Source organism: Dermacentor silvarum, chromosome 7 (assembly GCF_013339745.2).
Source record: "Dermacentor silvarum isolate Dsil-2018 chromosome 7, BIME_Dsil_1.4, whole genome shotgun sequence".
Taxonomy (NCBI): Eukaryota; Metazoa; Arthropoda; class Arachnida; order Ixodida; family Ixodidae; genus Dermacentor; species Dermacentor silvarum.
Window position 1 is genome coordinate 134,896,892 of NC_051160.1, and position 25,641 is coordinate 134,922,532.

At 45.0% G+C, this 25,641-nt stretch overlaps 1 protein-coding gene across 7 annotated transcripts in view; it reads right to left on the reverse strand.

The window, feature by feature from the left end:
* Positions 1 to 9,550: 9,550 nt before the first annotated feature.
* Positions 9,551 to 25,641, reverse strand: part of LOC119458466 (cytochrome P450 2C15-like) — a 419,645-nt gene continuing 403,554 nt past the window's right edge. For all 7 annotated transcript variants that reach the window (XM_049671223.1, XM_049671227.1, XM_049671225.1 and 4 more), the window contains 4 exons: positions 24,558 to 24,673; positions 14,629 to 14,887; positions 10,285 to 10,475; positions 9,551 to 9,914 (listed from right to left, as the gene is read on the reverse strand). In XM_049671223.1, the coding sequence (XP_049527180.1) occupies positions 9,733 to 9,914; positions 10,285 to 10,475; positions 14,629 to 14,887; positions 24,558 to 24,673 (748 nt within the window). In that variant the 3' untranslated portion in view covers positions 9,551 to 9,732. The remainder of the gene's footprint in view (positions 9,915 to 10,284; positions 10,476 to 14,628; positions 14,888 to 24,557; positions 24,674 to 25,641) is intronic.

Sequence of the window (25,641 nt, forward strand, 5' to 3'; positions counted from 1 at the left end):
CATTTTCCTATACCTCACATTAATCTTTTTCTTTCTTTTTCAGAAAATTTACCTTGTACCGCTACCTATGATTTTAAGAGATCAAGTCGTATCCATCTTTTCCCTACTTTTTTTTCCACCAGTACTCTAATCGTCTCTTGCTTATCTCTACAGCTAATCTGTTGATGTTTCCTTCCACTTTAAACCCAAGCGCTTCTGGGAGTTGCACGTTACCTACGGTTCTCGCTGGGTGGATCCCGTCGCATTCCATTAGGATGTGCTGAGTGGTCTCTGGACTTTTACTGCAGCATACACATGCCTCATCTAGTTCCGAATATTTGCTCCGCTATGTTTTCGTCCTTAGGCAACCGTCTCGAGCCTCAAATAGCAATGCACTGCCATTTCTGTCATCGTACAGATTGTCCCTTCTAATTTCTTTCTTCTCATTCTTGTAAATCTCCATTGTCTTTTTCGTTGCCATTGCAGAAATTAAGTGGACAGGGCGCCATCTGGCGAGGCTTGGTGTCAAACGTTTTCAGCCAAGGCAACCCATTCCTATACCATCTGCCGTTTCCACGCATGCGCGTTTCGTCAGGCCTTCGGATGCTAGAATCGCCGAATGACGTCAAAAATGGGGTGCGTTAGACACTAACTTGCAATTCCTTTTGATGGGGAAGCTTAATTCACCATTCTTTGGCATTCAACATTTCACCCTTGACAACAATTTGCTATGAAGCAAGGGCCGTATTGCCAACATGATTGGCAACAGTATTTCACCCCCTACCTAAACGCTGTGTACGCTCAAATGAGCAAATGCCCTATGTTACCAAAGTGTAAGTAAGCCAAAGAAACTAAATAAAGTTCTAAGCATGCGCATTGATGTCAGTGCTATTCCTATACGTACGAAAGGCTCTGCATCTATTTGCGTACTTTAGTTATTTCCTAAATGTAACCCTGCAAAATCTTGTAAGGGCGTCCTGTATCCTGCCCAACATCTGATTATATGGCCTTATCGGAACATCTTTACTCGTAGTAAATCGAAGAACGATCACCCATCCTAATACTACGCAGAGAACACAAATGCCTTTTAAATTTCTGGCAAAAGTATAAAGGAACTCATTATTGTCTCCTACAATTTTTGCATGACAATATTGCTAATTACATACATAATTATTATTATTTACCCGCATATTCTCAAAAGTTACTTTCCTTGCAACAAAAGCCACGTTTGATTCGTGATAACTTTTTGGGGTGTTTTCGCAATGGCTGCCAGAAGGCAGTGTTACGGTAGTGCGTACAGTTAGTTACAAAGGCTAGACCTTTCAGATCGAAAAATCTCAGTAGATATTCCCATACAAGAATATTTATCCATTTTATGGTTTACTTGTCAGAACATTCTACGATGTTATCACATGCTAAAGAATTTTGATAAAGTGGCTGCGAAAAATGCCACGGTGGACGGCATTGTCAGTGCCTGAAGCCGCAAAACACATAACCTTGAAGGTTCGGTCACCGCACAATTGAACGCATTGCGGCGGTTGAAACGCATGCACGCTACAAGAAGTTACTGTGCTCGTCAACCGGATAGGAATAGTTCAACGCAAGAGAATGCAAACGTAAAGAAAATTTAGGTGAAGAGCGCGCTAACTGGTGCGGCTTGGAGCCAACGCAACCCAGGCCACAGAAAAACCTACCGGGAAGGGGGCAAAATATGCCATTTGCCCCCCCCCCCCCCCTACTGTTGAAAGAGGACACTTTCCAACAAAACACAGCTGTGGTTAAATTTAACTTGTTCTCTTCGGTGACGGTAGCCGATTGCCAATCAATACTGTGTTTTCTCGTGATACTCCGCCAGTGCGTTTGACACCGTGTACCCTTTGGCTACATCATTGCGGTGCTGTTGTAGTCTTATTTTTAAGTTCCCAGTACCGCCTTATCGCACGCCTGGCAGTCTTGGCACGAATTCTTGTAGACAGATGGCAGGTTATTTTCTTTTACGAGGTGGTCTTTGACTCTGACGAGTTGCTGCGTTAGTTTTCTTGTAGAAATGTGGCAGATTCGCACTTCGTAGCCCTTCGAAAATCTTTGAAATGACTCGCTCAGCCCTCGTCCCTAAGGAAGTGAAGCCCACTTCCGTGTTGTCCTTGCTCTGTCAGGAGGGTTAGCAGCACACCTTTTTTTCGTCATTGCAGCCTGGTCGGGATAGTCATTGTCGAGTAAGTCTTCAGCTCAAGTTTTCGTGCGACAGCAGTGGAGCATAAAATCGGAACGCGAAATATATAGGCGAAACTGGGAACTGGATAAGAAGGCTACAACAGCGCCGCAATGATGCAGCCAAGTGGCACACTATGTCAAACGCACTGCCAGATCATCACAAAAAAAAAACAGGACACGGTATTGATTGGAAGGAAATCGGCTTTCGTCATCGAAAAGGAGTAGAAATTATGATCCCGCTTGTTGCTTGAATCATGTTGCATATAATCTACGGCACACACGATTGACCGGACGCGGGGACTCCCACTGAGCTATACACAAACGCATTACGTCATTCGGTATGTATATAATAAAGACCATCATGCACCTCGTTCATTGTGAACAAGGCATCCGTATTGGGTGCAACAATGCCAAAAGCGTTCTCGTTTTTTTTTCGGTTGGCGAGTGCTCGTTTTCTTCAACCATTTCGAAATTTTATGCGTTATACACGTGCGGTATTTAGGTTTTTTTTCGGTATCCTCGGCAAACTATGCGAGGAACGTTGCTTATATTTCTTCGAAGTATGAAGCAATGTTCTGAGTGAAGTGCGATAAATGTTTATTCTGTGTAGGTTCGTTAGAGCCTTTGTAGAAAGTTACTCATTCAAGCATTCCAGGGTGCCATACAGCCACAAATCGAAATGTTTTCCCAACTCATAAAAAAAACTGCACGTTATACGAACTTGAAATTTTGTCAGAATATGTAGAATTTTGAGTGAGATGCGTTGCTAAACATTCACGTTCCTGCTTTAAATCGAACTACTCCAGATAATTACTAAACCCTTATTTATTCATGTGTTTCTTTTGCATCATATGACATTCGTAATTGTATCCGCAAATGATCCACGGAGGTGTTCTGGCAGGCATAGGTGACCGATGGGGTAAGTGCCACCCCCACACGGAGTCCTCCGCAATACCACCTCCTCCTGGCGTGTAAGGTCGCCTGGGAGGTTTGAACCACATGATGGAATTAAATCGCGTGTGGTGCGGCGGAGAATCTCGTTGCGGTGGAGGAAATCGCCCTATAGGGGTCACTTGGGAAAGGTGCTTCCACAGCTAGTGGCTGCTCACTGTGGGTGGCGGTGTCAGCTTGTATGTGAGCAGAAATAGTGTCCCGTGGGATCCACTGTATCCGAATCTGACCGGGCATCTGTGCAGCCATTCGATGTATTTCGTCTGTGACAGGGTGGGCATTGTAAACCTTCGGAATCTCCTTTATGGCCGAGGTGGAGTCAGTGCGCATTATTATAATCGGTGCTGGTGACGTGGAAGCAGCTGTTACCAAGTTTTTTGCGTCTCGTATGGCCAAATGCTCAGCCCTGACCGATGGTACTGGAGTTGTCAAACGGTACACATAATTAGCAAATGTGGCTCATGAGAAACGCATGGTAGAGTCGAATGAGATTGCTCTCGCTCAGCCCTCCCCTGCGGTTCGAGACCCTGAGTATGAGGATAATCATGTTCTCCGTCTTGGAGGTGATGCGGGCTATAGTCTGTGAGTTGCCCCCCTTGTACTCCAGTAGGTGTCCGAGGATCCTGATGGAGTCCACCCGGGGGATCATCAGCCCATCCCGTGTGTATAGAACTATGGGAATCTGCTCTAAAGGAGTGAGGTTCCTCACCCCTTGATGGGTGGGTCTGTACATTATTAACTCGGACTTAGCCGGTGACATGCTCAGGCCCGAACCGACTAGACCCTCCCATGCACCACGCGGTGATATTGTCCGCGTAGAGAGCAAGGTTAGTCCCGCGCACCATGGCGAGTAGCTCCGATAGGCGCTTCATGGCAATATTGAAGAGTAAAGGAGATATGACTGCCCCCTGTGGGGAGCCTTTCGCTCCCAAGGTAAATTCCTTAGATTTTACTTGACCGATCTTGATGGTAGCAGTGCGATCCCTAAGAAAGGAGCTAACGTATGCGTAGAAACGTTGTCCCAGCCTCATATCCAAGACTGCCTCAAGCACAAACTTGTGCGAGATATTGTCAAAAGCTTTGACCAGGTCTAAAGCTAATATGCCTCTTGTATCCCTGGTGCTGTTGTCAATTATTTGTCTCTTGATAAGGAGCATGACGTCTTGTGGGGATAGTGCAGGTCTAAATCCTACTATATGCATTGTGTGGAAATACCTCTGCATTTTATGTACCAGGATACCCGATTGTGAATCGCATGCTCGGCCACCTTGCCCACGCAGGACGTAAGCGAGATGGGCCGCATGTTCTCCGGCGCTAGAGGTTTGCCTGACTTTGGGATCAGCACAACCGAGGCCGTCTTCCAGGATTCGGGGACCAGCCCCATCTCCCAGATTTTGTTGACTTCCTCAGTGAGCTTCTAGATGGATTTACCGTCCAAGTTACGTAAGAGCTTATCTAAGATCCCATCCGGACCCGGTGCAGAGCTCGTGGAGGACCTCCCGCTTTTCGGGTTCAGTGAAAGGTGCGTCCAGCTCCTCAACCAGTCCCCCCTGGTAACCAGGATAGTCCGCGTCCCCGAAGGGCCCAGCGGAAGATATCTGTCCGCTAACCCCTGCAGGAGGGCCTTTTCGGACACCCCCTTCGCCTTTTGGCGATGAACGATTCTGTCAATAGCCAATCTCTGATTACCCTTGAACTGCGACTCATCAAGTATTTGTTTGAGAAGGTTCCACTTGCCTCCCACTCTCACCTGGCCGTCAACCGAAGAACATACTTCGTTCCACTGCTGTTTTGACAGCTCAATAGAGTAGGCTTCAATCTCGTGATTGAGCTGCGCAATTTTCTTTCGAAGTCTGCGATTGAATCTTTGCGTCCTCCATCGGGCTAGGATGGAATTCTTGGCCTCTAAGATTTGCGCGAGACGCGCATTCATCCGATAAACCCTCAGGTCCGTTTTGACAACCTTGGTCGCTGCATTAGCATTCTCCTTGAGCATTGCAAAGAGGCTGTCTAAGCTGTCGTATTCATCCTAGTTCTCCTTTCGCAATTTCCGCAAAGCATCCCAGTCAGTCACTTTAAATTCTTTGAGGGGAACTGCATCGACTGCAAGGGTAATAGCCAATATGAACTGGTCGCTACCTGGATTCTCCTGTAAGTTTTGCCACCCTGCCCCTGGGACGTTCTTGACGAACGCCTAGTCCGGAGTTATGTCTTGGGCCACCGACGTGCCAGTTCTCGTCGGGAATTGCGGATTCGTAATAAGTTCCAGCGAGCAGTCCGATACCGCCTGTAGAAGATTGTTACCCTTGCGGGATTGCCTATGGTAGCCCCAAGCGTCGTGCGGAGCAATAAAGTCTCGCGCTACCACTGCGGGGGCTCCCTTGGCCAGAGACACTGCTTTTACGATGATTGAAGCGAACGCCTGTCCATTGTCCGACGGCGAGCTGTAGACATTCAGGATGAAAACGCTGTTTTTGAGCCAGCTGTTGGAGATGATTTCGACCATTATCAACTCCGCCCTTGTTTTGCCCAGTTGTATTATGTGTTCCTGAAAGGAGCATTTTCTTGCGACCAAGGTTGCCAAACCGTTATTTCCCTCCTCGCGCACCGAGACGACTCGATAGCCCGGGAAGATTAGCGCATCACCGAGAGTTTCCTGTATATAATTACTTGCCGTTTGACCGCCCGAGAAGCGACAATATGCTGCAGCGGAGCCCTGCGCCTTTTGAAACTAGCACAGTTCCACTGCCACACCACCAACTGATTAGCGTTGCCCGCCATGATAACGTTTCTCAATTAGCCACTCCCTTATGGGGTTGACTGCAACCGCGCCTGCAGGCGACTGTGCAATGCTCGGGCCTTTCGTTGGCGATCGTGCCATAGCTAGCGCTGCCTGCGTACTTTCAAGAGACGACACTCCTTTAAGTAGGGTAGTCATGCTATCAGCAAGCTGTTTAATCAATCGCTGCATGCTTTCCAGTGCCTCACTGTTGGACTCGGTCTCCATAGAGTCCCACTCCTCTTGCGGGGGCGAGGCCCTACGTTTAGCCGAGCGCACCTGTGCCTCTGCTGGTGGGGGCATCTGCTGTCTCTCACCCTTCGAGGAGTAAGATTTGCGGAACGACTCAAAGTCAGCCCTCATCTGTTGAAGCTCGGCCTTCAGGCGAGCATTCTCTTGGATCAATGTACCTGCTCTGGGGTCTTCCCTATGCTCAGGCAATGCTACCTGCGTTACCTTTGGTGGCAGCGGCGCTGGCTTCGGCTTGGCACGATCCGCCCAGGTAGGCTTTTTCTGGATCCGCAGCCGGGAGTGAGAGCGCCCTCTGGAGTGAGACCACCCTCTGGAGCGAGAGCGAGAGCTGCGCCGGCGGCCAGCTGGCGTGACGGAGCGCCCCAGCCTGGGAGCACTTGTCACGCTGGAATCACGTGGCCGGCCTTCCTGGGCCAGCTGTTGCTGAGTCTTTTTGGCGCGCATTCGGCGCCGTCTTCTCCGTCGCACGACGTAAGGGACTTAAAAGCGTTGTTTACACGTTCTGTTCGCCATGGGATGTGGTCCCCCGCAAAGGCCACATCTCGGTGAGCACTGGTGATCTTCGGGTGCATGGAGAGGCGACTCCACACCCTCTTGTTTAGGTTGGCGCAAACATCGGCCCTGTGGCCTAGGCCTCCACACGCATAACACACGTCGTTTTGGCGCTTGTAGAGCGTGCAGCATAGCAAGCTGACACCGCACATGACGTAGTTCGGACACTTCATGCCGTCGAAAAGCACTACAACCGTAGTGGTGTTCTTGATCCTCTTGGCTTCTAGGGCCTTTGGATTTCACTAGTCGACAATCATCGTTTGGAGCTGGGCCTCGCTGATGTCGGTGTCCACGCCTCGCATGACTCTTTACAGGTGTTATCGGGGACCGCCATATATGCCGCCACCTTGTATGATATTTTGCTTAGCCAAATATGTTGGATCCCTGCGTAGGCGTTTGTATTCTTCTTCGCCGCAGTGGAAACGACAAGAATGTTCTGGGCAACGTTAGGGCAAACGGTGTCACCCTCGGCCTCTACCGGGGCTAGAGCAGCCGCCATGGCAAGAGCTTGTGCGAGCCTAATTTGGCTTGTTTTTCTGATGTCAAGTCCGTCCCTCGGCCTGACGATAATTCGTATGTGGCCCCTCGGTAGCCGGGGGAGCCGTGATACGGCTGCGAGGTGCTTCATCGTGCATTGCGGGGCTGCCGTGCGGCGGCCTCTCTTCGAACCCACGTGCGATGCGTTGCCCGCCGAAACTGGCGTTTCTACACAAGCTTTCTTGTTTCTGCCCAGCGCTGTAGTCCAACCAGGGCGATTCGCTTCTTCGCGAGAGATTTCCTCTTCCTCCACCATCTCTACTTAGGGCATGTTGCCCCTCTTCGTCGAGGTAGGCCGAAGCCTACCCGCGCCACGCCCACGTGGTGCACACTAAAAGTTCCAATAATTTGGAAAAAGGACCACTCACCGAAAAAGGTCCGATATTGACGTGATTCCCAGAAGATACCGCGTCCCATGATGCACAGCTTGGCCACAGGTAACACAAAAATCCGACCGAAAATATTTAAATCAGCGGGAGCCGATCTGTCCACGTCCGCACAGGTCGGCGCCTTCTTTCTCGTATCAGAGAGAAGAGGGAATTGAATTTAAGCAAAATAGGTCACGAGCGTAGGTAGTTCCTCCGCTCTGCAGTGGGTGGAACCCTCAGTCCAGGAGTCCAGCTGCCTGAGCTGCCCTTCTCGCTCGGTTGATCAGGTTGAGTTGGTCCGTTGAGTCGGAGCTGGACAGCCCTGCCTCCCATGGCCGTCTGGTGTGGTGTGTTATGGGTGTCAGCTGTGGTGTGCTTGCGCAAGCCCACACTGTGGGGTAAAGCGTTGCGCATTGATCGCGGTGTAGGAATTCATAGGAATACAGCGCAGGGGCTATGGTGTGGTAAGGCTCAAATGTGGATATGTGTTTATTTGGAGTTTTCTCTATATTAAAGCGAAAGCGTTAAGGGCCCCGTGTCGCAGAAAATCCGGCGTCGGCGTGGCCTGAAATGCAAGCTAGATGCCACACGCCGATTTGGTCTCGATATATTTATGCGCAGAACACGAGTGCAGTATTCGCAGTCGCAAATGGCGCCGCCATGGTGACTGCTCTCATGATTTTTATGCTTTGTCTTTTGCGCGGTTTTATATTTGTTGTGGTAGGTTATGTAGAGTTCACACATTGTCTTGTTTGAGACCGGAATACATCATCCTAGATGCATAAGCTAAACGGTAGTTGAAACTGAGGGGAATCCCAGCAACGTTGTTGGCCATTTTGGAAAAGTTGTATTTTTTGCAGAATTACAAGCAGGGCTGGTGAAACTTCATCTACAGCTGTGGGCACCAAATAGCGAGGCCGCAGAAAAAGCACTGTTTCAACGCGAAATGTTCCGAGGACCTCATTTCCAGTTGACTGCCAGCGTTAAGGCGATTAGCATTGAAGGAATTTAGCGAACGACCTTATGGCTGGAGGGACCTTAAAATTACCATCGTAAGTGGGAAAAGTAGGATACGAGTTGTAATCGCATGCGTGCATGCATGCGCCCCCAACGTCACCACATGGCATAGGATGTACGCCTTCGGTCGTTACATAGAAATAATCAATAAGCGCATCCTCCCGACCAGGTACAGCCACTTTTCTCCCGCTGGTATTGAAATATTGGCGTTCAGTATACCTGAGAACGAAGGTATACTTTTTTCTTTTAATTTCGAGCTATAGAGCAGGCATTGTCACTTTTATAACTCTAACGTGCACCTCTACTTTGCACTCATAGCAAGTTGATAGAGGTTAGGAACGCTGATAACATCATTCCCTCCCTACCCGCAAGCATTCGAAGTTTGAATCCGCACAGCCGCTAAAATATTTCGAAATATTTCTTCTTTTATTGAAGAATACATGACAGACATGGATACGCCAGCCAAAAAACGTGCGAAGTGTGCTAAGAGTTTTAATCGCATTAAAATGATCACTTTTTTAGAAGCATCGCCTTGCGTTATCGGTGATAACGTTCGGAGATGGTACGTACTTACTTATCCCCAAAAATATGAGTGGAAACACCTGTTCTCTGACACCAGCTAGGTAATTCCGTATTTTCAGCAAATCTCCATCCCCAGACAAAAATTCCAATACATTTAAAGAAGATAAATTTCCCCCACATCACAAGCTTTCTATACTCATTGTGGAAACAGGCACCGTACGATTAGGAATATTATAAGTGCAGGGGCACAGTAATGATACGAAATATGCATTCCACGACCGCCTACTACGGACAAACAAATATGCGAGTACTATGTGCTCAATGAAACAGGCTCGATGATATACTAATGGAATCGGTGCCGATAGTCCAGCTACACTGTATACGATGCAGTCCGCCACCTAGAAAAATTTTGCGAACATCGCAAACTCAAGTGCCAGCGAAAGGAAATATGGTGATATTGTTTGTTACCGCAGTCTCTCATTGCCGTAATTTACAGCTTCCTTGTCCTCTAGTTTTATTCAAGAGTGTTCGAAAAGGCCGTCATCGAAAGCATTAAGTCTTCTAAGGGCGACGCGGAATGAACCGGAGCTTCAAGTTCATAACGTCCCGCATAATAATACGGGGATCGTCCAAATCGTATGGCAGTGGCGTTTCGAGAAGCACGCGAAACTTTTGCAGCACGAGCGTAAGAAGCAGAAAAATCTCAAGTGTGGCGAAGACTTCTCCAGGGCATGATCTCCGTCCTGCAATATCAGAAATAGGACATGAAAGAGTTCGCCACAAGGTAGTAAACATAACGAATACATAGCTACAATTGCGTGTCCTGCAGCACTAGTAGATCAAAACTGAGCTTGTAGTGGCTCATGATCTCAGTTTCTGAATTTTGCGTATAGCTCTGCCTCTGCTCTCCGAATGTGAGAAGATGTGCGTTAACTACTGTCCATTCACGTCAGAAGTCCTAAATGAAAACACCTTGTATCTGACTTTGGAATGGAGGCTGTGATGCGAAATTTTCATTGACAAATGAAAATCGCACTCTACACAGGTGCATGTTTTTGAATTTTCGTTATAATAATCCTATGAAAGAAAAGAGAACACAATCGATGAACTTACCGACAGAAAATGGCATCCAGTGCGGTGGTTTCTGGGACACGATAGAACCGTCCTTGTTCAGAAATCTGCAGGGATTGAAGCAGTATGGATCCTTCCAATAGGAGGTATCGTTGTGAACGGCCCACATGTTGAAGACTATCACGGTATCCTTCGGAATGAACACACCTTCCGCCACGAGATCGTCGCTTGTTCTGTAAAACGTGTAATTTGTGATACACTTTAATCCACCAACAAAAACGAAATACAATATAAAGTGTTTATTCATGCACTTTTTGGACGTCAAGGAAGGGAAAATTTTTTAACAGTGAAGAAAAGTAAGAAGTACCATTTGTATTTTTATTATAGACATTCACAAACGCCGATCGATCTGGCCTACTAACGTTCGTGATTTTCTGAGCACCCCTTAGGCGCCGATGTTTCAACCGTCTGCTCGGTATGCGAGGTATAATTCTCGTTCCAATCTCTAAATACTCATTTGGGAGTTAATGAAACAAGGAACATAGTGTGTATAAAACTACATCTTTTGTTTATTGAGTAAGCAATGCAAGCGTACTCGATTCTTATTCTTTTAAAGAAACGCGAGTTTCTATAAAACCAGGGTTTTGGAAGTTCGACGCGCTTCGTTATAAATGCCCTTGCATTATTTCCAACAGGTATGTATTACGGTTGTACACCACGAGCAATAATTTTTACGACGTGGAATCAGCCGGACGTTTACTTCGAGTTTTGTGAAAAAGAAACTTGTGTGACATTCTTCCAGAAACATTTATGGGACTCTTACTATTTCCCTCTGCTTTCCTGGAATACCTGGAAATATAACAGCAGAATTTCGAGAACGCCCTATCTACATTTCCAGGAAGAGATAATACACCGCAGTCATCAGGCATGCGGAGCTGGGGTTTCAATGCAAAATTTGGAAATTTGTACTTGCCTCTATATTATTTACTAAAACGCATCCTATTGCCGCCAAATGTAGGAAACAGAGCCTCGAACTGTATCAGTCGAGACTTATTTAGCAATTCTTTTTAGTGTCACTTTAAAAACGTTCAGGAAAGGTTTCTTAATTAAGAAAAACTAGTGGTACAAGGCTGGATTAAAAATTGGAGCTGGTGATTGACCTAGCATCTTCCAGGTATACTGCGTTTGCCTAAGCTTTGTTAGGAAATGCTAAGTTCTGCTTGGCACGGTATTCCGAATGGCCTCGCCGCCAGACGCATACATTCTCGCTTGGCCGCGCGACTCGCTTCAACAAGAGCAGCTTCTTCTTCGGGTATCCGGATCTTCTATGGTAGTCCCATGTCAAGGGCACATGTATGCGCCACAAAGTCAACGAGAGTTCTGCCGCCGTCGCGGCGGCTCAGAGCTTTATCTTCCCGGTGACGTCACGGCCAAGCTGCGCCTCCACACTTGCCGGGGCGTGGCTGGTCGAAACCTGCCAAGCCGCCGCTAGAGGCGTCTGCTGCATTCACGGACAACGCGCACGTTCGGTGCGAACGCGGGGAAACGGGGAAACGCGAATGGCGTCGCCAGCAGCTCTGCGCGTTGCCTCGTTGGTGCTGCTACGATTTCTCTCTCTGCGTCGCTCTCATTTTCTCCTTCTCTCTCCCGAGCATAGCGCACGCCGCGTCTTCTCTTTTCCTCTGCTTAACGCCCCATGTCGAGGCAACATGTGCACGGCACGGAGAGAAGGCGAAGTACACTCCGCTCCGCGAGGTGGTTGCTAGCAAACGCGCGGTGACGTCATCGTTCAGCAAGGTTTTTGTACATGCTCCACGGCTAAAATGCTCCACGGCTAAAACAGCTCCGCTGTTGAAAAAAAGCCGTCACTAGTATTATTTTAGGACAAGTTTGATAATGTCTTTTACCATGAAGTATTAGCGAAACCATCATTGTTTTCTTTAACTTCCTCAGCAATTTGGCCATTGTGGACGCCTTTCTTACTGTTTTCGTTTTTACTAGTGATTACAGTTAGCACGAGTTAAGTCATAGGCTCGGTTTGAGCGGTGCATTAAATTTTATGCGCAAGTATCAAATGACCCATTGAGCGAAATGCAGCTCCACTGACGTGAAACCTGAGGAGGCGCGAAGCATGCAGTGATGCACCACTAATGAGCTCACACTGCATTAATCAATGGCTCATAACCACCTAAACGCGGCCTCCCCATTACGACGACAGAATAGAAGTGAAATTCTACGCTGTAATGGGGAGCAGCAACGAAGCCAGTTGTGGAAAACGACTACGACGACGAACGCGGGAGCAGTGGCACGAGCGCGTGCCGAGCTCGAGCACTAGCCCTTTGCTTTACCGTGAAGACAACGACAGGACGCAACACATCAAGGAAAATTTTTTCCCTTTATGTGTTGCGTCCTATCGTTGTATGAAGAATGTACCAACTAGCCCAACAACAAGTTTTATTAACAACGACAGGAGACGGCGACAGCCCGAGCGCCTAAGGTGCTTCGCACCAAAGAGCCGGTAGATGTCACGTTCTGTAGGAATCGATGTTATGTGAAGCAGTGTGCGGGGAGCGTACTAAGTTAACGAAACGACCATGGGAGCACCGAGGCGCACGCTGCTGTTTCATGACATACATGACACACATGTCATGATAATCATGGCATGTCTGTAACCACTTCATTGGCTTTTGAGTGTTAATCTTTTTTCTCTGAGTCATTGTCATTTTTGCTGAGTCATGCTTATGCCTGACTTCTACCACCATTCTTCACGGTTTCCTTCACTTAATGCCTACGTCTGACCCATTCCGGGGGTTTCAGAGGGTTAATCATTTTTCGCTGAGTCATTGTCATTTTTGCTGAGTCATGCTTAAGACTATGACTTCTACCATCATCATCTAGTGTTTCCTTCACTTAGTACCCATGTCCGAATCCGAACCCATTCTAGTTTCATACCAAGTTGAGGAAACGACCATGAGAGCACCAAGACATGGGCCGCTGTTTCATTACCTACATGACACACGTCATGCCATTTATGTCATGAGCTATCACTTATGTTCATCATACGCGCTTGTCATTCTATGCCAATTTTGGTACATACCAAGTTAACCAAAAGATCATGATAGCACCAGACCTAGGCAGCTGTTTCATGACCTACATGAGACACATGTCATGATATTGATGTAATGACCTATCATTTAAGTTCGTCATACACTCTTGTCTTCATTATTAGCCTATATTTTATGTCCACGGCTGGACGAAGGCCTCTCCCTGCGATCTCCAATTACCCTTGTCTTGCGCTAGTGTATTCCAACTTGCGCCTGCAAATTTCCTAACTTCATCACCCCATCTGGTTTTCTGCCGACCTCGACTGCGCTTCCCTTCTCTTGGTATCCATTCTGTAACTCTAATGGTCCACCGGTTATCCATCCTATGCATTACATGGCCTGCCCAGCTCCATTTCTTCCGCTTAATGTCAACTAGAATATCGGCTATCCCCGTTTGTTCTCTGATCCACACCGCTCTCTTCTTGTCTCTTCACGTTAGTCCTAAGATTTGTCGTTCCATTGCTCTTTGTGCGGTCCTTAACTTGTTATCGAGCTTCTTTGTTAATCTCCAAGTTTCTGCCCCATATGTTAGCACGGGTAGAATGCAATGATTGTACACTTTTCTTTTCAACGACAGTGGTAAGTTGCCAGTCAGTATTTGGCAATGCCTGCCGTATGCACTCCAACCCAATTTTATTCTCATGTGAATTTCTTTCTCATGATCAGGGTCTCCTGTGAGTAGCTGACCTAGATAAACGTACTCCTTTACAGACTCTAGAGGCTGACTGGCGATCCTGAATTCTTGTTCCCTTGCCAGGCTATCGAACATTATCTTTGTCTTCTGCATATCCATCTTCAACCCAATTCTTACACTTTCTCGATTAAGGTAATCAATCATTTGTTGTAATTCGTCTCCATTGGAGACGAATTGGAGACAATGGAGATGAATTACACTCTTGTCTTACTGTGCCAATTTTGGTACCTATTACGAAATTACCATCAGAGCACAAAGACGCAGGCAGCTGGATAGATAGATAGAAAGAAAAATATATAGATATATAGATGGCTAGATAGATAGATATATACTGTCAAAGTGGAAAATCTTTGCCAAGAAATGCTTCACATTTAATAGTAAAGTTTACTATTGGCGAATGTCACGTGAAATGAAAACTTTCCGCCTATGTACAACGGCGTGTATGCTGGGATCAACATCGTCGATGCAGCACTGGCACAGTGAGAACGTGAATCAGTGACTGAACTTGAAACGCATGTATTGAATGGTGAATGCACGACCCTCTTATGTGTTCGAGGTTGAATTAGAAAGGTGGCGCTAGAGGCTTACACTCTCGCCACTCCCAGTGGCGACGGCGTCTTCCACCGGATCAGCTCCCAGATGCACGCTAGGGTGTATGGCATCCGTTGGCGGTCTTCCCATGTGGGCGCCCTCTCAGTACCAACTACTTCGTCAATCTCCTGTTGAACACGAGCCTGTACAGTGTCTGGCCGCGCGGCGAAGTTCAGCAGGTGCCAGTGAATCAAAGCAGTACTACTGAATGTGCCGCCCATGATTAGGTCCTTCACATTTCCCACGAGAAATCTATCTGAAAAAAAAAGACAAAGACAAGCGAGCTCATTCGTGGATTACTGTGGCCACCATACCCACCACTGCGTCGCGTAGTAGTAATTCAAGTTTGTTCAAAGTTATACCGCCTCGATTAGAGGATTTGTGCACTGGGTTACACTACACTTAATAAATGTCAACTGAGTCGTCGGACAAGTTTCTAGATATTGAGGTGTGCATACACTTCGACCACATATGTCGGGTGTCTCTCACAAAGGAGAAATAGCAATGGTGTGATTTGATTCTGTTTACTGAAATCTTTATAAAAGAGGCGTGGCTCAGGGTAATACAAAGTATAAAATTAGGTCCTAGCGCTAACGTCCTAAAAAGAACCAAATATGGCATAAGAATCTACTCAGATAACTTCAAACGGGCACGGGCAAGAAGGCACTTCATCGTGCCGTCCTGTCGTTGCTTTGAGATCAGCGCCTATTATAAAGCATATGTTGGGAACTATCACAAGCGCGTCGCTGAACCTACATGACGCAACGTAATACCTCTACAGACATACGTGCGCAAATTTATAGTAACGTAGGGTTGTTCTAAACTTAGTGGCACAATTTCATAGAAGAGTGTCGTAGTATGCAATTTTACTTCAGTTTCGGTCCCACTTGACAATTAAATCTCTTTCAGGAGCTAACATGAGGCGGGATACTGTTACTTGAGACCACAGCCCTTTCACTTTCATCCATATTTTTTAAACACTTTCTGGAGACTGTTGGTAGGTCCAAGAACTTTAAAAGAGAACCTCACAGAACCTAACGGACAGCAAAATTCTCCCAGAGCAAGATTATTCGAAGAGGGGGATGCTATAGCTCACAAAAATTGAACTGACTTATCGACAAATTAGGAAAAAATATATAACTACATTTTATGCATTCTTTACAGAAAACATTGTTATTTACTATGTGAAGAATCACTTGTCGTAAGAATATATCTACTTAGGATGAATTCTTAAGACGGCTTAAGATTTGTGATTCGCCCCATACAAGAATGGATCCTTACTTTCTTTAGAACTCTAACCAACTTTCTTTAACTTTAGTAACATCGTATGTACTTTTACTTTCTATTAACACATGTTACAAGAAAGTTGGTAGGCACTGTTTTCACTTTTGTTTTTAGGAAGTTTGTTTAAAGAAAGTTGGTAGGCTCTGTTTTATTTTCGTTTGAAGAAAGCTTGTTTAAAGTAATAATAAAGAAAGTTGGTAGGCTTCGTTCTTGTTTTCGTTAGAAGTAAGTTCGTTTGAAGTAAGTTCATTTGAAGAACGTTCAAAGAAAGTTGGTAGGCTCTGTCTTTACTTTTCTGTAAAGAAGGTTGAAACAACTGTATTTGTTGCAGTCGTTTGCTCATTTAACACTGCAATAAAGAAGGATAACATGCAATATCGGTAATATAATAATTTGTACGAATAACCAGAGTGTCATACTGATGATTGCTTTCTGCAGTTTAGGAGAAAGCGAGGAGAGAGAATGATTTTTGCTATTGCGCGTGCATATGTAATCAACAGAACCTAAGGTAAAATATATTTTTCTGCCCTCGTGAAATTCGTCAGTACGTTTTTGCTACTTCAAAATTAAAAATAAAGATTGTTACACATTGGTACTCGAACCCGGGACTACTGCATGTCGGGCAGAGACGCTTCCACTGCTCCACGTAAAACGTTTTTTTTTGTTTACTGTCTCATGTGCAAAATTCACTCATTTATCAACACCCGAGTTCAAAGAACTAGCACGTGAAAAGCATATGTAACATTTACCAACAAGTATGGTTGCAATCACATCAAAATTCTCTTAATTCTGTCAAGGGTTCTAACCTCGACAACCATTCCAGGGGACATTTATGCGCTTTCTGCACCTCCAGAAAAACGTTTATACTCTCTCGGAAGTACATTAGCGCAGGTCGTGCGTCTAGGTTACAGTAATACCCAGCCATTCTGGAGCGCCAGAGGCTGTGCAGGCCAACGAGCATTACCAGATCAAAAGAAAGCCCATCGTCGTTTTCTATCGCTAGATATCTGACACTGTGGGGATCTAGAGGGAGTTATTTTTAACTGTCCTTTGTAAAACATCCCAAAAGAACACCCCGTCCCAACAATGTAGGAAAACTTGGTAAATTGTCTCGGGTTGATTACAGATTAAGCAATTTGTTCCCCACGGTACAAAAAAACGCCTTTCTTTCAAATCTGTCTTTGCTGTAAGCGTTCCGGTATGAACTTGCATACACTATACCCTTTTTAGTACATTGTGGCCCTGGCTACCTCTGTAAAGGGATCTATATAAAAGAACAGGAAATTCAGTATCGCACAGATCCCTATACAGCTTTTTTATTTGGACAGAACTCAGATAATCTTTTGAAAAACAAACGCTTAGGAAGCACACAGTGGAGACAACCTCCCTAAAAAACCCTGAAAGCGTTCCGGGAATAGTGTTTGTGGGAACAATAAAATCTGGTAGCGCTTTGCTCAATCTCATCTGACACACAGTGCGCAAGAAAGGGTCGCTGACGTCCCGAAAAAATATAAATCTGTTGGCGAGCTGACGCACAAAGAGGTGTCCCCGACTTTGACGCTCCTGAACAGGTTCGTCCGACTACACCTTTCCCAACTCGAGGCCCATACAAACACAGCAAATATGCGGTGAAAATTCAGAATATTTAACCGAGAACAGCATAACACCTGAATTGCGTAGCAAATCTTACTGATAAAGAACACATTACACACTCTTGCTCTGGTGAAGATGGATAGATTAGCCACTTTCCATCTGTCCACCTGCTAACGCATCTCTTTCACTTGTTGTTGCCAGTACCAATCATAATCTTTGTAAAATTCGAACAGCACACCAAGATATTTTACCAGAGCAGTTTCCCACCTAATGTTGGCAAAAGCATCCGGGGTGGAAGGCCATTCACCGTGCCAAAACCCCATGTACTTTCCCCAATTGACAGGACTTCCAGAAATGTCACTAAATTGTTTAACTACTCTAATTACTTTAATAACACTTTCTTCGTTGTCACAGAAAAGATCTACGTCGTCGGCATACGCCAAGAGTTTTACTTCTGATGCATGCAGGCGGAAACCTTGAATGGCATCATTCTGTAATATAGAGCGACACAGTGTTTCAATATAAACACATAAGAGAAGAGGGCTGAGAGGTCAACCTTGGCGTGCAGAACGTTGCACACTAATTGACTTTCCTATCGTCTTGTTCACAATTAACTCTGTGGAGCCGTTCTGGTACGCCATGGCTACATCTTGTCTGATAACATTGCCGACATTGATGTATTGCAACATAGCTAACAAAATATCATGCGATACACAGTCGAATGCTTTTTCGAGGTCAATCTGGAGAACCGCGACATAAACCTTCATGACGCCGCAGCACTCCAGAACGCATCTAGCCTTATGAATGTGGTTTAGAATTGAACGACCCTTTATACAACAAGTTTCATGGTCGCCTACAATTTCGGGCATAGCAATCTGAAGCCTGGCTGCTAAGATCTCCATTGAGAACTTATAGTCGACGTTTGTCAATGAGATGGGTCTGTATGACGTGGGCAGTCTTAGTTTTTCGTTTGATTTGTTTTTGAATGATGACTGTATGAGATGTGCTATACGACGGCGGCAGTACATTAAGCTCATACGGCTCAGTAAAAAGTGCGGCAAGGACTGGGGTAATTTCGTTTTTAAAAGCTTCTAAAAAGATGCACTCAATCCGTCAGGTCCGGGTGATTTACCCATATTTAGGTTAAATATAGCTCGATAAATTTCTTCCTCTGATAACGGATGCTCCAATCTTTCTTTTATTTCGTCGTCCAGCTGTCGCATGACACCCAAAAAAGCATTCTTAAACTTATCCCCATCAACCTTTCGGAGCGAGAAGAGCGGTTGGTAATGCTGAAAAAACAGATCTGCTATGCTAAAGTTATCAGTTACCAAATTACCGTTACACTCAATCTCATGAATTTGATTTCAACTGGCGTATGCCTTTCTAACCCTAACGCCCTTTTTGTTGGCACTCCCCCGGCGGTTAGTGCTTCCGCCCTCACCCTCACGGTTGCACCGCGGTATTACTCCTCTTCTATTACTGGGAGCTTCTGTGAACTTTTTTGCACATCTTCTTTAAATGCACCAGGCGTTCAACTTTCAAGTGCAATCAATTTTTTTAGCATTGTTCTTACTGCTTTTCGTTCCTTTTTTCTACATATTTTTGCAGCTTGACCTTTCAAGAGTCTTCATTTTGATTTACTGTTTGCACCATTCCCACTGTTCTCCTATATTGCTTGCATATCCAAGCTTTATTTCACCTAATGTATTTTTTACTGTACCAATGAAAGTTCTGTTGCTTATAAGCTTCGCATTATTTTCCATCAATCCCAATTAAAACTGCAGCTTTGTTTCTTCGTACATATCAGGCATTTAACAAGGCAGTGGTCTGAAAATGACATTGGCACCACGTCGTAATATTAAACTTCGGAATCATGTTCAATGAAACGGGAATTCGGTCGAGACGAGCATGGCTAGTGCCCTGAAAGTGCGCATACTCCATGCCATGAGCCTTTATTTTCAAAACTGCGAGTGTTCACAGTGTTGATATATTGGCGATAGATGAGAAGTACGGCAGCACAGATTCAGTGAATGCTTGCTTGGACGCAAAAGTGAATAATTTATGATTGTCAGTTGGCTGAGTAGTCAAATTGTTGTACCTGTCATGGCCATGTCTTTTTGTTTACGCGTGCGTGCAAGCATTACACCGGTAGCAATTTGGCTGAAGCTCCAGCTGCTGTAGCACGTGAGCAATCGCCACGCTTCGTCACCTTTATTCCTGACGCTAAGACGAAATATGGTTTCACAAATTCAAGATGAGGGCCCACATTCTCGAAAACACGACACTTGACGCCATAATTGACCTGTATATGGGCGGTGATCAGGAATGTGTGCTCGCTAGGTGTCATATTAGCCCGTAGGCCATCCGCCATTGCAAGCAGGCGGAGCCGCACAGGCGGCGCATGCATTGGCTCATGGTTCAGCTACGACTTCCCCTGAATGAAAAATGCAAATATCGAAGGCCATGCTCCTGAAGCGATGCGAATCGGGGAGACAAGTTCCCCTTCGTTAACTGCAGTGTGGCGCTGCTACAGTGTTTTGTTGCTGCAGTGTAATGGACCATGTTGGCTGTGCGCAACTGCTCGTAGCAGTGAAATGGTAGTTTAATTTTATATTAGGAGTGCCTAGACATTCAAAGTGCATAGGCAAAATGTGGTCCTTATAGTGTGCATAAACCATCGCACAACCCCTGGACTCGTGAAACGCCGTGTGTTTCTTCGTGCGAAGCGCCAGTGTAAACAGTGTCTCACTATAGCGCCCATCCGCGCTGCCTTTGTTCCCGCCTGCCCGCACTCTCTCGTGAAAAGCTTGGTACTGAGGCTTCGAATCATAGTGTATAGAAGAATTTGTTGAAGGTTGTGCGTTCGTGGTGCTGGAATTAATCAGCAGTTCTACAGTGTTTGCGCCGGAAAGAGCGTTGGTGTCACGGTACCTGTGAGACGAAGGAGCGTTTGCTGACAATGTCTTGAAAGTTAAGCATTAATACATGTAACCTGGGAGTGTACTAAGCACCCTCATAGGCCATCTAATATTATCACAATGAAGCAGTGGGAGGCACAGCTCGCCCGTTCCGACTTAAAAGTCCTTAATTAGCCAGGTCAGGCAGGCGGCAGAGGCCAGTGGGGCCCTGGACTGAGGGGCTCCTACCACCGCTCCTTAAAATATTTACCCGCCAGGTAAAGTTTACATATATATATATATATATATATATATATATATATATATATAAGCAAGTTTGGCGCTTGTGCGCGTTGTTGTAGCTTATGGTTCATGTAATAAGTTTTGTGTAACCAGAGCAGATCGCATTCTGAGCCTAGGTTGTCCATGTTTATGTGCACATTTAGACAGCAATTTCAGGAAAGTTTTCGTTGACGTTATTGCGCACTTGCATTTTCCTGTGAAGTATGCTACCTCGTCTGATTGCTATGACTGAATGGGAACAGAATTATGCAAACACTAAATGTTACTGTTTGTTGGGTAGTTTGCCGGCAGAAAATTATCCCTTATACGGGCATTTCCGCGAGTACACTGCATGTTTCTATACTTTGATGTGTCATGGGCTTCGCGCGTTGGCACAGGATTGCTATGTTTGACGCTTGCGGAGATATTAGCTTGTATGGAGATTTTTTCGCATACAGTTCAGTTTGAAGGCCCGCGTCGCGAGAACCTTTCAGAAGTAGTGTTCTACATGTATATTGCAGGCCAGATATAGGCCGACATTGCAAGAACGAGGTTTCTTTTTAATCGAGACATCCAATCAGACGCTAGATTTTATTATATACATATTCATCTAAAGAACAGTATGTTAGCTCTTGCAGTCATAGGTAATGGCTGCGCGTTGCAGTTATAAAGTAAGGGCTGTGATTTTGTAGCGATACTTTGCGCTCGATCCTACGCCACTCTTACCACCCACCGTGAACGACCGGATATTCCAGTCTTTCCAGACTTTTCATGTGCTCAATATTTTTATAATCCTATTGTCGTTTCTTTTTCTGCAGATTTTAGTTTTAGTGATGATTTTCCTGGTAGTCTTATGGTTGCTGCGTTCCCGCCTGGAATCTCACTTGTTACAACATAGCTGTGTAATCTCCTGAGCTATAATGATCAGGCATTTGTACAACAAGACGCACATTAATGTAGCTGCCTGTGTGAGGCCTTTTTTGCGATTCCGCATTACACTGATATGACAGATTTCGAGATTCACATTGCAATAAATTATTCATTTCTTGCAATTGAAGGCTATGCGGATTCAGGAGGAACCGCAGGAACCTGCAGCACTGCTGCTAGCTGAATAGAGCACCACAATAAAGCACCAGATCTGCATGCTTTCACAAAGGTACGTACAAAACTGCCACTACCTTGTGTGTTCTAGGATATGTTTGTGTAATACGCAATAGTTTTACTGTGTTTGCCATTCTCATAATTTTTAGTGGCAGAACACTTGCATTTGATATTTTGGGCATCTGGAGTGCCCACAGTTTAATGAACTTACCTAAACTAGGCTCCTCTGAGTTAAATATAACTCTGACTGGAGGAACTATGCATGATATACTCTGTACAGACTGTATATTATCTAGTCAGATTGCCTTTTTAAGATAATCGTTGAGAAGCAAGAGGTCTCCAGATGTGTATCTTTTTGTCATTTTTATTAAGCAGTCTTGTGAAGCTCACTTCTACGCTATTGCCTGTGCGCCTATATTGTTCCCTCTAATCGGTCACACTTATGTAACGCCTTACGTACTTAAATTAGCATCTCCTAAAGTTTGCATATAAACAGGAAAATTTTATTCTTCATTGCGTAGCTGCTCAATCCCTAGTCACAGTATGAGAAGGTAATTCCTCAAGCATATAACAAAGCGTTAACCTTTTATGTGACAAGTTCAATATGCGCCCCAAGTGCAGGTTGGCTTCAGGCTGCAAGCTGGTCTCCTTTGTATGCCACAGAAACTTGAGGTGGCAACGCAAACTGCTAAATCATAACAATCCACCCAGTGCAGTAGTTGCAAGCCACCACGACAGCGCAGCTGAACGCTGAGCATTCACGGTTACATTGTCACTTTTTTTCTGTGTGCATTAGTTGCAAGCTACGACAGTGCAGCTGAACGCTGAGCGTTCGCCTTTGCATTGGCATTTATTATCTGCGTGTCTCTGCCCTTCTCCAGTTGACATTGGGGAAGGCTTGTTCTTTGCTGTCACTTATCTAAAATGCAAACAATCCTTTCTACCTTCTCCTTCTTATTACTTGTCAGCTGCCTGATACACAAGCTTACGGTGACATGGTAACAGTGCTGACTACGGCCCAGAACTAATGCGTGCGTATGTGGTTTGTGGTACCGCATGCTCAGTACCTCGGATTTACTGAGATGTCAAAAGGAAGCTTGCTTCATGCTGAATCAGCCGCGCACTTGGTGGAAATGTTGAAATAGTTACTTTTTAATTTAATATTTTTTGTGCTTTTAGCGAATTGAGTTTTCATACTGTGAATAATGAGCTTAGAGGGTCTATAAAATGTTTTCTGCTACATAAGACATTGTTTAGGCAAAAAGTGTTTTTCGCATGTCATCCCATTTATTGACAGTTACGCATACCTGGCTGAAGCCGTTCTAGAAACTTCAAACATCTTTACTGCAACTGATTTACGGCTACTTCACACAAGTGTGCGGTCCCTACATATAACACGTGCATAATCTGTGCAGCAGTACTGCTTCAACAATGCTTCAATCACTTTTTGGGTGGCGTTCCAATGACGTCAAGGAGGTCACCCAAAAGAGGCTTTAGACCACAGATGTGTGAACGCCTTTCTAAGTATGTGTGGCAAGGCAGCCAGTTGAAAACTTCGTTTTGATTGTGCGTCATTTCAAGTCAAATTCTTGTGGATGACTGCTACATGCTATCTCGTCCACAAGTACTCTCCCCAAGTGTAGGGTAGTCAACCGGGCACGACCTTGGTTAACCTCCCTACCTTTCCTTTCTCGTTTTTCTCTCTCTTACTGGTCCACAGGGGCTATTCTAACCATTTGTGCATTTTTCCTCCCTTAGGCTTGCAGCAAGGGGTACATCAAGAACACATTATCGTCGCTGCTTGCTTGTGGCTTCTGAGGACATGTACGAAAGGATAGGAAAATAAATATCAGTGTTTCGAGAGAATAGTGTGTTTCAGTAACAGGTACATATACTTTTATATCCCACTCAAGTTTGTAGGGCGAGCAACAGAATGTTGGAAAAAGTTACAAGGATGTTTCTAGGGCAAGCAACAGAACGTTGGAAAGAAGTTACAAGCACGTTTCTAGGGCGAGCAGCGAAAAGTAGGAAAAAAGTTACTAGGATATTTCTAGGTTGAGGAATAAAAAGTTGGTAGCATAATAATGCAAGGTTTCTAAGATGTATGAAGATGGTTAGTAAGCCCTGCTTTATATGTTTGAAGGATGTTCATTCATCGTTTAAAGCAAGTTTGTAAATACAATTTTAATTCAATATCGGTGAATAATAGTCGACTGAATGTTGGTATGAAGTAGTTAGGTTGTTGGTAGACCGTTGGTAGGTTCTAGTTACTCACTTTTTTAAAGGGACTAAGGTTACATTCTTACGTGGTCATCAACTATGACGTATTTGCCAGCATTCGCACCCACTTATGCATTACAACAGTCGGCGTTCGAGTTGAGCGCTTCGTAAAGAAGTGCGGCAGGACCACATATATTTTCGAAAACTCGAGAAGTGCATCGCTTGCGGTGCCGTAAGCGCTAGCGCGCATTAGTTAACTCTGTGGAGCGTAGCAGTGGTACAGTCACATGACATTCAGTGTACTGCAACAAATCGGCCATTGGAGGGGCCTCATTTCATCCGTTGTACAGTCAAATTCGTTGTGGTCTTCGTTGCAAAGGCGTCCACAATGCATATCAAAGATAGAAATTTCGTCGGGACATAATCAATCGTTCGTTATGAAAGTTTTGTCGTTGCAGAAGCATTCGATTGTATATATTGCTTGCCAAAATAAACCGTAGAAGCAATGCGTGCCCCGTACACGTATATCTTAAACATATGACTTACAGTGGAACGTTTCATCACCCTCCAGTTCCGCCCTTTCTGTCCTTTCAGTGCAGCATTTAATAAAGTCCTTGACTGGCTCCTGGTCCCACGTAGATTTGTAGTCCTCGATTTGTTTTCTAAAAAATAGTGGCAAAGAATTTCCCATTATGAGCTGATCATGTGCCGTTTATAATGAAGACACAGAGCAGCCGCTTAAATAAAAGATGTCGCTAGGCTCTGACCGTGGATCATTGTTAACAGGTCATATGGTATTACGCAATTTTTTGAAAAATATTTTGTCGTAAACATAATGGCTTCAAAAAAGCATAGCAAGTGAATTTACCGTCTACGCAAGTGATCTACTCTATGAGGCACTCTTTAATATAATTATTCATGGATTTTAAGTATCAACTCTAAGCATTACACCTAGTACATCCGGCATATCACTGTAATTTCTTGCAGTTCTCGGCATTATAAACCTTCTTAGTGAACCTGATTCCATTGTTGCGGTATACGTTATTTTATCGCTTTATCACGCTACCATATTTGGGTATCTGACACACCATAGGATGGCTTGTCCAGTTTTGATGGCACTACCAGCAAGTAAATTTTACTAATATTAGTGCTGGCTCTCTACCTTGCAGCATGGGTGTTTCCTGCTGTTCATTTTCTCCAAGTAATTGGGATTTACTGAGCAATAATTACAGTGCGAATACCACCCAGAAGTTTTCAGTTTAAAGTCTGCACAAGTCACTTGGACTTCTCTGAGTTCCCTAGTCACCTCATGATTAACCGGTCAGTGTTGCATAGAACGACTACGTTCTTGGAAAACTGGATTGGAAAAGGATACTCAAGGTTATTCTTTCCTATGGTAAACTGTGTTTACTGAAAAACTGGAAGATTATCTCTATCTCATTAAAAGCATCTTAAACAAACGATAAACTTCATTCGGCGCAATATTTCTCAGCTATCAGAAGATTTCTGTTATATGACGCAACAGCGCAATCAATACAGACCCACGCTTGTGGCGAAACTTAGAAACAGGACTTTGGGTTGTTTTAGTTGCAGTAAAAAAACGAAGCTGGCTTCCGCTTTTTAGGCCTTT